Below are 13,572 nucleotides of genomic sequence, written 5' to 3' on the forward strand. Positions count from 1 at the left end.
TGATGAGGGCAGGATCAAACATGTCGCGCGTCGGTAGTGAAGCGGTGGAAAAGTGATCGGTTCGTTAGTAGTGTTTGATCCTTCGACCTTGACGCTTGCTCCTGCTGGGGCGGGTGATGAGGGCAGGATCAAACATGTCGCGCGTCGGTAGTGAAGCGGTGGAAAAGTGATCGGTTCGTTAGTAGTGTTTGATCCTTCGACCTTGACACTTGCTCCTGCTGGGGCGGGTGATGAGGGCAGGATCAAACATGTCGCGCGTCGGTAGTGAAGCGGTGGAAAAAGTGATCGGTTCGTTAGTAGTGTTTGATCCTTCGACCTTGACACTTGCTCCTGCGGGGCGGGTGATGAGGGCAGGATCAAACATGTCGCGCGTCGGTAGTGAAGCGGTGGAAAAGTGATCGGTTCGTTAGTAGTGTTTGATCCTTCGACCTTGACACTTGCTCCTGCTGGGGCGGGTGATGAGGGCAGGATCAAACATGTCGCGCGTCGGTAGTGAAGCGGTGAAAAAGTGATCGGTTCGTTAGTAGTGTTTGATCCTTCGACCTTGACACTTGCTCCTGCGGGGCGGGTGATGAGGGCAGGATCAAACATGTCGCGCGTCGGTAGTGAAGCGGTGGAAAAGTGATCGGTTCGTTAGTAGTGTTTGATCCTTCGACCTTGACGCTTGCTCCTGCTGGGGCGGGTGATGAGGGCAGGATCAAACATGTCGCGCGTCGGTAGTGAAGCGGTGGAAAAGTGATCGGTTCGTTAGTAGTGTTTGATCCTTCGACCTTGACACTTGCTCCTGCTGGGGCGGGTGATGAGGGCAGGATCAAACATGTCGCGCGTCGGTAGTGAAGCGGTGAAAAAGTGATCGGTTCGTTAGTAGTGTTTGATCCTTCGACCTTGACACTTGCTCCTGCGGGAGCGGGTGATGAGGGCAGGATCAAACATGTCGCGCGTCGGTAGTGAAGCGGTGGAAAAGTGATCGGTTCGTTAGTAGTGTTTGATCCTTCGACCTTGACACTTGCTCCTGCTGGGGCGGGTGATGAGGGCAGGATCAAACATGTCGCGCGTCGGTAGTGAAGCGGTGAAAAAGTGATCGGTTCGTTAGTAGTGTTTGATCCTTCGACCTTGACACTTGCTCCTGCGGGAGCGGGTGATGAGGGCAGGATCAAACATGTCGCGCGTCGGTAGTGAAGCGGTGGAAAAGTGATCGGTTCGTTAGTAGTGTTTGATCCTTCGACCTTGACGCTTGCTCCTGCTGGGGCGGGTGATGAGGGCAGGATCAAACATGTCGCGCGTCGGTAGTGAAGCGGTGGAAAAGTGATCGGTTCGTTAGTAGTGTTTGATCCTTCGACCTTGACACTTGCTCCTGCTGGGGCGGGTGATGAGGGCAGGATCAAACATGTCGCGCGTCGGTAGTGAAGCGGTGAAAAAGTGATCGGTTCGTTAGTAGTGTTTGATCCTTCGACCTTGACACTTGCTCCTGCGGGAGCGGGTGATGAGGGCAGGATCAAACATGTCGCGCGTCGGTAGTGAAGCGGTGGAAAAGTGATCGGTTCGTTAGTAGTGTTTGATCCTTCGACCTTGACACTTGCTCCTGCGGGAGCGGGTGATGAGGGCAGGATCAAACATGTCGCACGTCGGTAGTGAAGCGGTGGAAAAGTGATCGGTTCGTTAGTAGTGTTTGATCCTTCGACCTTGACGCTTGCTCCTGCTGGGGCGGGTGATGAGGGCAGGATCAAACATGTCGCGCGTCGGTAGTGAAGCGGTGGAAAAGTGATCGGTTCGTTAGTAGTGTTTGATCCTTCGACCTTGACACTTGCTCCTGCGGGAGCGGGTGATGAGGGCAGGATCAAACATGTCGCGCGTCGGTAGTGAAGCGGTGGAAAAGTGATCTGTTCGTTAGTAGTGTTTGATCCTTCGACCTTGACACTTGCTCCTGCTGGGGCGGGTGATGAGGGCAGGATCAAACATGTCGCGCGTCGGTAGTGAAGCGGTGGAAAAGTGATCGGTTCGTTAGTAGTGTTTGATCCTTCGACCTTGACACTTGCTCCTGCTGGGGCGGGTGATGAGGGCAGGATCAAACATGTCGCGCGTCGGTAGTGAAGCGGTGAAAAAGTGATCGGTTCGTTAGTAGTGTTTGATCCTTCGACCTTGACACTTGCTCCTGCGGGAGCGGGTGATGAGGGCAGGATCAAACATGTCGCGCGTCGGTAGTGAAGCGGTGGAAAAGTGATCGGTTCGTTAGTAGTGTTTGATCCTTCGACCTTGACACTTGCTCCTGCGGGAGCGGGTGATGAGGGCAGGATCAAACATGTCGCGCGTCGGTAGTGAAGCGGTGGAAAAGTGATCGGTTCGTTAGTAGTGTTTGATCCTTCGACCTTGACACTTGCTCCTGCTGGGGCGGGTGATGAGGGCAGGATCAAACATGTCGCGCGTCGGTAGTGAAGCGGTGGAAAAGTGATCGGTTCGTTAGTAGTGTTTGATCCTTCGACCTTGACACTTGCTCCTGCGGGAGCGGGTGATGAGGGCAGGATCAAACATGTCGCGCGTCGGTAGTGAAGCGGTGGAAAAGTGATCGGTTCGTTAGTAGTGTTTGATCCTTCGACCTTGACACTTGCTCCTGCGGGAGCGGGTGATGAGGGCAGGATCAAACATGTCGCGCGTCGGTAGTGAAGCGGTGGAAAAGTGATCGGTTCGTTAGTAGTGTTTGATCCTTCGACCTTGACACTTGCTCCTGCTGGGGCGGGTGATGAGGGCAGGATCAAACATGTCGCGCGTCGGTAGTGAAGCGGTGGAAAAGTGATCGGTTCGTTAGTAGTGTTTGATCCTTCGACCTTGACACTTGCTCCTGCGGGAGCGGGTGATGAGGGCAGGATCAAACATGTCGCGCGTCGGTAGTGAAGCGGTGGAAAAGTGATCTGTTCGTTAGTAGTGTTTGATCCTTCGACCTTGACACTTGCTCCTGCGGGAGCGGGTGATGAGGGCAGGATCAAACATGTCGCGCGTCGGTAGTGAAGCGGTGGAAAAGTGATCGGTTCGTTAGTAGTGTTTGATCCTTCGACCTTGACACTTGCTCCTGCTGGGGCGGGTGATGAGGGCAGGATCAAACATGTCGCGCGTCGGTAGTGAAGCGGTGGAAAAGTGATCGGTTCGTTAGTAGTGTTTGATCCTTCGACCTTGACACTTGCTCCTGCGGGAGCGGGTGATGAGGGCAGGATCAAACATGTCGCGCGTCGGTAGTGAAGCGGTGGAAAAGTGATCGGTTCGTTAGTAGTGTTTGATCCTTCGACCTTGACACTTGCTCCTGCTGGGGCGGGTGATGAGGGCAGGATCAAACATGTCGCGCGTCGGTAGTGAAGCGGTGAAAAAGTGATCGGTTCGTTAGTAGTGTTTGATCCTTCGACCTTGACACTTGCTCCTGCTGGGGCGGGTGATGAGGGCAGGATCAAACATGTCGCGCGTCGGTAGTGAAGCGGTGGAAAAGTGATCGGTTCGTTAGTAGTGTTTGATCCTTCGACCTTGACACTTGCTCCTGCGGGAGCGGGTGATGAGGGCAGGATCAAACATGTCGCGCGTCGGTAGTGAAGCGGTGGAAAAGTGATCGGTTCGTTAGTAGTGTTTGATCCTTCGACCTTGACACTTGCTCCTGCTGGGGCGGGTGATGAGGGCAGGATCAAACATGTCGCGCGTCGGTAGTGAAGCGGTGAAAAAGTGATCGGTTCGTTAGTAGTGTTTGATCCTTCGACCTTGACACTTGCTCCTGCGGGAGTGGGTGATGAGGGCAGGATCAAACATGTCGCGCGTCGGTAGTGAAGCGGTGGAAAAGTGATCGGTTCGTTAGTAGTGTTTGATCCTTCGACCTTGACACTTGCTCCTGCGGGGCGGGTGATGAGGGCAGGATCAAACATGTCGCGCGTCGGTAGTGAAGCGGTGGAAAAGTGATCGGTTCGTTAGTAGTGTTTGATCCTTCGACCTTGACACTTGCTCCTGCGGGAGCGGGTGATGAGGGCAGGATCAAACATGTCGCGCGTCGGTAGTGAAGCGGTGGAAAAGTGATCGGTTCGTTAGTAGTGTTTGATCCTTCGACCTTGACACTTGCTCCTGCTGGGGCGGGTGATGAGGGCAGGATCAAACATGTCGCACGTCGGTAGTGAAGCGGTGGAAAAGTGATCGGTTCGTTAGTAGTGTTTGATCCTTCGACCTTGACACTTGCTCCTGCGGGAGCGGGTGATGAGGGCAGGATCAAACATGTCGCGCGTCGGTAGTGAAGCGGTGGAAAAGTGATCGGTTCGTTAGTAGTGTTTGATCCTTCGACCTTGACACTTGCTCCTGCTGGGGCGGGTGATGAGGGCAGGATCAAACATGTCGCGCGTCGGTAGTGAAGCGGTGGAAAAGTGATCGGTTCGTTAGTAGTGTTTGATCCTTCGACCTTGACACTTGCTCCTGCTGGGGCGGGTGATGAGGGCAGGATCAAACATGTCGCGCGTCGGTAGTGAAGCGGTGGAAAAGTGATCGGTTCGTTAGTAGTGTTTGATCCTTCGACCTTGACACTTGCTCCTGCGGGAGCGGGTGATGAGGGCAGGATCAAACATGTCGCGCGTCGGTAGTGAAGCGGTGGAAAAGTGATCGGTTCGTTAGTAGTGTTTGATCCTTCGACCTTGACACTTGCTCCTGCTGGGGCGGGTGATGAGGGCAGGATCAAACATGTCGCGCGTCGGTAGTGAAGCGGTGAAAAAGTGATCGGTTCGTTAGTAGTGTTTGATCCTTCGACCTTGACACTTGCTCCTGCGGGAGTGGGTGATGAGGGCAGGATCAAACATGTCGCGCGTCGGTAGTGAAGCGGTGGAAAAGTGATCGGTTCGTTAGTAGTGTTTGATCCTTCGACCTTGACGCTTGCTCCTGCTGGGGCGGGTGATGAGGGCAGGATCAAACATGTCGCACGTCGGTAGTGAAGCGGTGGAAAAGTGATCGGTTCGTTAGTAGTGTTTGATCCTTCGACCTTGACACTTGCTCCTGCTGGGGCGGGTGATGAGGGCAGGATCAAACATGTCGCGCGTCGGTAGTGAAGCGGTGAAAAAGTGATCGGTTCGTTAGTAGTGTTTGATCCTTCGACCTTGACACTTGCTCCTGCGGGAGCGGGTGATGAGGGCAGGATCAAACATGTCGCGCGTCGGTAGTGAAGCGGTGGAAAAGTGATCGGTTCGTTAGTAGTGTTTGATCCTTCGACCTTGACACTTGCTCCTGCGGGAGCGGGTGATGAGGGCAGGATCAAACATGTCGCACGTCGGTAGTGAAGCGGTGGAAAAGTGATCGGTTCGTTAGTAGTGTTTGATCCTTCGACCTTGACGCTTGCTCCTGCTGGGGCGGGTGATGAGGGCAGGATCAAACATGTCGCGCGTCGGTAGTGAAGCGGTGGAAAAGTGATCGGTTCGTTAGTAGTGTTTGATCCTTCGACCTTGACACTTGCTCCTGCGGGAGCGGGTGATGAGGGCAGGATCAAACATGTCGCGCGTCGGTAGTGAAGCGGTGGAAAAGTGATCTGTTCGTTAGTAGTGTTTGATCCTTCGACCTTGACACTTGCTCCTGCTGGGGCGGGTGATGAGGGCAGGATCAAACATGTCGCGCGTCGGTAGTGAAGCGGTGGAAAAGTGATCGGTTCGTTAGTAGTGTTTGATCCTTCGACCTTGACACTTGCTCCTGCTGGGGCGGGTGATGAGGGCAGGATCAAACATGTCGCGCGTCGGTAGTGAAGCGGTGGAAAAGTGATCGGTTCGTTAGTAGTGTTTGATCCTTCGACCTTGACATTTGCTCCTGCGGGAGCGGGTGATGAGGGCAGGATCAAACATGTCGCGCGTCGGTAGTGAAGCGGTGGAAAAGTGATCTGTTCGTTAGTAGTGTTTGATCCTTCGACCTTGACACTTGCTCCTGCTGGGGCGGGTGATGAGGGCAGGATCAAACATGTCGCGCGTCGGTAGTGAAGCGGTGGAAAAGTGATCGGTTCGTTAGTAGTGTTTGATCCTTCGACCTTGACACTTGCTCCTGCTGGGGCGGGTGATGAGGGCAGGATCAAACATGTCGCGCGTCGGTAGTGAAGCGGTGAAAAAGTGATCGGTTCGTTAGTAGTGTTTGATCCTTCGACCTTGACATTTGCTCCTGCGGGAGCGGGTGATGAGGGCAGGATCAAACATGTCGCGCGTCGGTAGTGAAGCGGTGGAAAAGTGATCGGTTCGTTAGTAGTGTTTGATCCTTCGACCTTGACACTTGCTCCTGCGGGAGCGGGTGATGAGGGCAGGATCAAACATGTCGCGCGTCGGTAGTGAAGCGGTGGAAAAGTGATCTGTTCGTTAGTAGTGTTTGATCCTTCGACCTTGACACTTGCTCCTGCTGGGGCGGGTGATGAGGGCAGGATCAAACATGTCGCGCGTCGGTAGTGAAGCGGTGGAAAAGTGATCGGTTCGTTAGTAGTGTTTGATCCTTCGACCTTGACACTTGCTCCTGCTGGGGCGGGTGATGAGGGCAGGATCAAACATGTCGCGCGTCGGTAGTGAAGCGGTGGAAAAGTGATCTGTTCGTTAGTAGTGTTTGATCCTTCGACCTTGACGCTTGCTCCTGCTGGGGCGGGTGATGAGGGCAGGATCAAACATGTCGCGCGTCGGTAGTGAAGCGGTGAAAAAGTGATCGGTTCGTTAGTAGTGTTTGATCCTTCGACCTTGACATTTGCTCCTGCGGGAGCGGGTGATGAGGGCAGGATCAAACATGTCGCACGTCGGTAGTGAAGCGGTGGAAAAGTGATCGGTTCGTTAGTAGTGTTTGATCCTTCGACCTTGACGCTTGCTCCTGCTGGGGCGGGTGATGAGGGCAGGATCAAACATGTCGCGCGTCGGTAGTGAAGCGGTGAAAAAGTGATCGGTTCGTTAGTAGTGTTTGATCCTTCGACCTTGACATTTGCTCCTGCGGGAGCGGGTGATGAGGGCAGGATCAAACATGTCGCGCGTCGGTAGTGAAGCGGTGAAAAGTGATCGGTTCGTTAGTAGTGTTTGATCCTTCGACCTTGACACTTGCTCCTGCGGGAGCGGGTGATGAGGGCAGGATCAAACATGTCGCGCGTCGGTAGTGAAGCGGTGGAAAAGTGATCGGTTCGTTAGTAGTGTTTGATCCTTCGACCTTGACACTTGCTCCTGCTGGGGCGGGTGATGAGGGCAGGATCAAACATGTCGCGCGTCGGTAGTGAAGCGGTGGAAAAGTGATCGGTTCGTTAGTAGTGTTTGATCCTTCGACCTTGACACTTGCTCCTGCGGGAGCGGGTGATGAGGGCAGGATCAAACATGTCGCGCGTCGGTAGTGAAGCGGTGGAAAAGTGATCGGTTCGTTAGTAGTGTTTGATCCTTCGACCTTGACACTTGCTCCTGCGGGAGCGGGTGATGAGGGCAGGATCAAACATGTCGCGCGTCGGTAGTGAAGCGGTGGAAAAGTGATCGGTTCATTAGTAGTGTTTGATCCTTCGACCTTGACACTTGCTCCTGCGGGAGCGGGTGATGAGGGCAGGATCAAACATGTCGCGCGTCGGTAGTGAAGCGGTGGAAAAGTGATCGGTTCGTTAGTAGTGTTTGATCCTTCGACCTTGACGCTTGCTCCTGCTGGGGCGGGTGATGAGGGCAGGATCAAACATGTCGCGCGTCGGTAGTGAAGCGGTGGAAAAGTGATCGGTTCGTTAGTAGTGTTTGATCCTTCGACCTTGACACTTGCTCCTGCGGGAGCGGGTGATGAGGGCAGGATCAAACATGTCACGCGTCGGTAGTGAAGCGGTGGAAAAGTGATCGGTTCGTTAGTAGTGTTTGATCCTTTGACCTTGACACATGCTCTTGCGGGAGCGGGTGATGAGGGCAGGATCAAACATGTCGCGCGTTGGTAGTGAAGCGGTGGAAAAGTGATCGGTTCGTTAGTAGTGTTTGATCCTTCGACCTTGACACTTGCTCCTGCGGGAGTGGGTGATGAGGGCAGGATCAAACATGTCGCGCGTCGGTAGTGAAGCGGTGGAAAAGTGATCGGTTCGTTAGTAGTGTTTGATCCTTCGACCTTGACACTTGCTCCTGCGGGAGCGGGTGATGAGGGCAGGATCAAACATGTCGCGCGTCGGTAGTGAAGCGGTGGAAAAGTGATCGGTTCGTTAGTAGTGTTTGATCCTTCGACCTTGACACTTGCTCCTGCGGGAGCGGGTGATGGGGGCAGGATCAAACATGTCGCGCGTCGGTAATGAAGCGGTGGAAAAGTGATCGGTTCGTTAGTAGTGTTTGATCCTTCGACCTTGACACTTGCTCCTGCGGGAGCGGGTGATGAGGGCAGGATCAAACATGTCGCGCGTCGGTAGTGAAGCGGTGAAAAAGTGATCGGTTCATTAGTAGTGTTTGATCCTTCGACCTTGACACTTGCTCCTGCGGGAGCGGGTGATGAGGGCAGGATCAAACATTTCGCGCGTCGGTAGTGAAGCGGTGGAAAAGTGATCGGTTCGTTAGTAGTGTTTGATCCTTCGACCTTGACACTTGCTCCTGCGGGAGCGGGTGATGAGGGCAGGATCAAACATGTCGCGCGTCGGTAGTGAAGCGGTGGAAAAGTGATCGGTTCGTTAGTAGTGTTTGATCCTTCGACCTTGACACTTGCTCCTGCGGGAGCGGGTGATGAGGGCAGGATCAAACATGTCGCGCGTCGGTAGTGAAGCGGTGGAAAAGTGATCGGTTCGTTAGTAGTGTTTGATCCTTCGACCTTGACACTTGCTCCTGCGGGAGCGGGTGATGAGGGCAGGATCAAACATGTCGCGCGTCGGTAGTGAAGCGGTGGAAAAGTGATCGGTTCGTTAGTAGTGTTTGATCCTTCGACCTTGACGCTTGCTCCTGCTGGGGCGGGTGATGAGGGCAGGATCAAACATGTCGCGCGTCGGTAGTGAAGCGGTGAAAAAGTGATCGGTTCGTTAGTAGTGTTTGATCCTTCGACCTTGACACTTGCTCCTACGGGAGCGGGTGATGAGGGCAGGATCAAACATGTCGCGCGTCGGTAGTGAAGCGGTGGAAAAGTGATCGGTTCGTTAGTAGTGTTTGATCCTTCGACCTTGACACTTGCTCCTGCGGGAGCGGGTGATGAGGGCAGGATCAAACATGTCGCGCGTCGGTAGTGAAGCGGTGGAAAAGTGATCGGTTCATTAGTAGTGTTTGATCCTTCGACCTTGACACTTGCTCCTGCGGGAGCGGGTGATGAGGGCAGGATCAAACATTTCGCGCGTCGGTAGTGAAGCGGTGGAAAAGTGATCGGTTCGTTAGTAGTGTTTGATCCTTCGACCTTGACACTTGCTCCTGCGGGAGCGGGTGATGAGGGCAGGATCAAACATGTCACGCGTCGGTAGTGAAGCGGTGGAAAAGTGATCGGTTCGTTAGTAGTGTTTGATCCTTTGACCTTGACACATGCTCTTGCGGGAGCGGGTGATGAGGGCAGGATCAAACATGTCGCGCGTTGGTAGTGAAGCGGTGGAAAAGTGATCGGTTCGTTAGTAGTGTTTGATCCTTCGACCTTGACACTTGCTCCTGCGGGAGTGGGTGATGAGGGCAGGATCAAACATGTCGCGCGTCGGTAGTGAAGCGGTGGAAAAGTGATCGGTTCGTTAGTAGTGTTTGATCCTTCGACCTTGACACTTGCTCCTGCGGGAGCGGGTGATGAGGGCAGGATCAAACATGTCGCGCGTTGGTAGTGAAGCGGTGGAAAAGTGATCGGTTCATTAGTAGTGTTTGATCCTTCGACCTTGACACTTGCTCCTGCGGGAGTGGGTGATGAGGGCAGGATCAAACATGTCGCGCGTCGGTAGTGAAGCGGTGGAAAAGTGATCGGTTCGTTAGTAGTGTTTGATCCTTCGACCTTGACACTTGCTCCTGCGGGAGCGGGTGATGGGGGCAGGATCAAACATGTCGCGCGTCGGTAGTGAAGCGGTGAAAAAGTGATCGGTTCGTTAGTAGTGTTTGATCCTTCGACCTTGACGCTTGCTCCTGCGGGGGCGGGCGATGGGGGCAGGATCAAACTTGTCGCGCGTCGTTCGCTCAGAGAAATGAAAAAGCGCCGTGGATCGCTAGTAGTGTTTGATCTATTGATCGCGTCGCTTGCTCTTGCGTGGGCGAGTGACGAACACTTGTTCGGCGTTTAATGCGATTATCGAATTATTTCGCGAATCCGGTTAGGCGTGATTATATCATGGATCGCATCACCAAACATTGGTGACTCCCAGATCTTTACCTTATCCCACTAACCCAATATCCTCTCCATGACAACCGTGGAGATGCAGAGGTGATCTCGGTCTCTAGTAACAACGGTAGTCACACTACCGTTCCCTCCCTTCCCCGATGACCGTAAGGACGTGGCCGGCGCCGTTATTGACTTTTAAATTTGAGCTCTCGATTTGTGCACATTGAAGAATGGTAAGCTAATCCCAAGCCCCATTCATTAATTCCCTGTGCAACTTCGATTGTTCTGGTCAATCACGGAGTAGCAACTACGAATTGTACGGTCATCTATGCTTATGCTTATGCTTATGCTTATGTATAGAGAAGAAAGACGTAGTCCTACGTCAAAAAAAAAAAACTGTCAAGGCGCTTTTCGTACATCATGAATCGATGATTCACAGCGCCGCAGTAGTTATAAAAAAATATGTATTAGTTCCCAATGTGTTCGCAGTTACCAAAAGTTTTCAAGGGTTTATTTGAGTCTCCCAAAAAGAATCCTGGTTGTTTACAAGTGATTTTCAATGATTAGCAAACGGTTTTTATCAGTTCCCAAAAGGTTTTCTGTGATAATAAGACATTTTTCAAACGTTTCCAAGACTTCTCAAGAAGGCTTCCATTGTTTTCTAGAAGAATTACTGAATGGTTCCAATAGATCTCACGGAAGTTTCAAGTGGTTGGGAATTTTGGAATTTCTTGGAAAACTCTTGTAACACCGTGGTAATCCGCTTGAAGACATCCAAGTATCTTTTGAATATCTCAAAGATTCCCTGGGAAACCGCTGTGATATTCTTGAGAACCTCACATTACCAATGGAAACTATTTGGGAACTCCTTGAATATCGCTAGTAATGTATTAGAAATGATTGTAGACTAACATGTGACAATCACGAAACCACCTTCTCACGTGGATTTAAAGCATATTTCAACTAATTCTGTGGTAAGCTCACCAAAGTTCAGGAGAAAAGTCAGAAATAGTATTGGAAAAGTTTCGAGTTGCAAAGGTATTTCCGGCATTTCACATGTTAATCTAGAATTTTAAATCTCCTGAGAAACGTTGGGAACTCATAAGGAACACCGGAGAAATTCTTGGAAACCCCTTGATCACAACTATGAACATTTTGGATACGTTGAAAATCATGCAAAAACCTCTGGAGATCATTCGGGAAATTCTCGTAATCTCTTGAAAGTTGTTTTTAATGAAAGCAATTGACTTGTCAACGCTCCTGAATTGAAATAGCGCTATCTTTTTTTACGCTCCTTATTGAAAACAACGCGTCTTTTTTAAGGATTTTCTTTTTCACACACCTGAGAGCAGCCTTCAAAAATTGTTTTAGTGTTACCTATTGCAATAAAAATCTTAGAGAAGTTTTTAGCATCTCATTCTTATTTACTGTAAATGTGCACTGCATTCAATTTTGTGAACCATGGTAATTTTTTACTTCCTTTTCAAATATGACGCGGTGTCTTTTGACTCTAGCAATCTTGTCCTTTGAATTAGATTCACAATTTAGATTAACTTTTCAATTACTTTCTGCAACGAAATCAAACGCTACGTATCGCTTAAACACGTGATAACCTCATTTTTCACATTTACTTCTCAGAATACATTCATAACAATAAATAACATTGGATATCGCATTACATACAAATCGCGCTCACTTTCCATAGATTCGTCAGTTCCCAACATTATAGCATGGTTGAACCGCACTGGGAGTGGTACTTGTCGTAGTACTCGATGTTGAGCATGGTGCGTTCGAACCCCTCACCAAACCAGTCGCCACGTCCTGAATCAGCTGCATCCAAGGGGTGATCCTGCGCAGGCAGTTCACGAAGTACGCATGTACCAAATCTTTTTGCCTTTGACCGTTCCATGCGGCGGTAGCAGCATCTACGCATTGCTGCGTTTCCGGAGTCAACAGCTCCGGATTTCCAAACTGGGTGTGGAGATTGGCCAGGAAGAGACCCTGTCCGGTAAAATAGAAGCCCCCGCGAAGGATGATTACGTAGATTAACTCCGCGAAATTCGGTTGATCTAGCACAGCTCCATTGCTATAGTTCACCAACTCGGCCTGAGACACGTTCACAATAGCGATCGAAGTCTTGATCAGAACTTGTAGCTCTTGTGGAGAGCAAGGCATAAACTGCTCACTGTGATTGAGGTTTCCGTACTGACGATAGTAGCAGTGAAAAGCTTTGTATGCAAGCGTCACATTGTTACCACCTGGCACTCGAGAGTTTCGAATGCAATCTCGTGTTCGGTCAGCATAACAGGTGTCTTCCGGACCGGGATTGAAAAAGTTGGAAATGACGTGTTCGACGACACCTGATCCATCATGCCAGGACTTTGAGCCTACCAGCGTGCAGTGTATCAGGTTTCGAACTTCAGGCTCGTCAGGGAATGCATTGGCAACGTATTCGTCCAGGATGCAATTGGGCACTTGAAAGTATACACCGCACTCTCGAAAAATGGTATCAAAGCGTTTGTGTCCTACGTAGTGATCGAGAAAGGCGTAAGCTGAGGTGCACAGCGTAAAAATTAAAAGCGTTAAGAATAGTTGCATGCTGGTTTCACACTGGAAGCACGTTTCGACGAGAGAATGAAAAGAAGACTGAAAGATGGCCTTTTGACAAATCCGTATTTAAATCTCATGTTCCTGAAAGAGTCATATTTAAAAATGGGATGTGCTACTAACTCAAACAGCTGCGAGTTGCACATCAACGTGTTGATGCTATTTTTCTTTGTGACGTAAGCTTAAGACAAATAAAAGCATTTTTTTTATTGCTCATACATCATTTCAAGGGAAGATTCAAATATGACGTCCATCGCTTTTCAGAACTTCTAGCCTCTACTCTCTCCCCTCTATCACGCTTTTTCCAATTCCTACTCATGCACTGCCACACTTTCGTAGATCCCTCCCCCCTTCTCCCTAATATGAGTGTCATTTTGGAATGATCCTCAACTACTGTTTATGGGTGGATTGTGAAATGACTTCCTACCACCCGAGTCACAGTTTGCGATAACCTAAGCTGTTCCTCGGAGACGGAAGCCCAAACTTGATTGACTTTGCTAAAAGATTATTACGATACGAGACCGGAAACCCAAAATAATAACGCCTGGGTACATTCATCCCACGCCTTGCTTGCAGATCTGGAGACAAATTTGATCAACATTTTGGCTTCAAGACCACTGCTGGATTTTTTTTCTTCACGCCGATGTAGAAATGATTTCTATTCTAAAGCTTTAACTTTCCATGTTTTACATGGCAGGGTTGTGAACTAAAAAGAACGATTAGCAATCAGAAGAAGGAGGTATTGGGTCATACTCG

The 13,572-nt window shown here is 50.8% G+C and overlaps 2 protein-coding genes across 13 annotated transcripts in view; one reads left to right on the plus strand and one right to left on the minus strand.

The window, feature by feature from the left end:
• The window catches only part of LOC5564986 (dual 3',5'-cyclic-AMP and -GMP phosphodiesterase 11), a 425,037-nt gene that overhangs the window by 277,661 nt on the left and 133,804 nt on the right, over window positions 1-13,572 (plus strand). The window lies entirely within an intron of this gene.
• On the minus strand, window positions 11,920-12,807 carry LOC5564992 (general odorant-binding protein 69). Its single transcript, XM_001649295.1, has one exon. The coding sequence runs from the start codon at window positions 12,805-12,807 to the stop codon at window positions 11,920-11,922; it is 888 nt and encodes a 295-aa protein (XP_001649345.1).

The sequence above is a fragment of the Aedes aegypti genome, chromosome 2 (genome assembly GCF_002204515.2).
Source record: "Aedes aegypti strain LVP_AGWG chromosome 2, AaegL5.0 Primary Assembly, whole genome shotgun sequence".
NCBI lineage: Eukaryota > Metazoa > Arthropoda > Insecta > Diptera > Culicidae > Aedes > Aedes aegypti.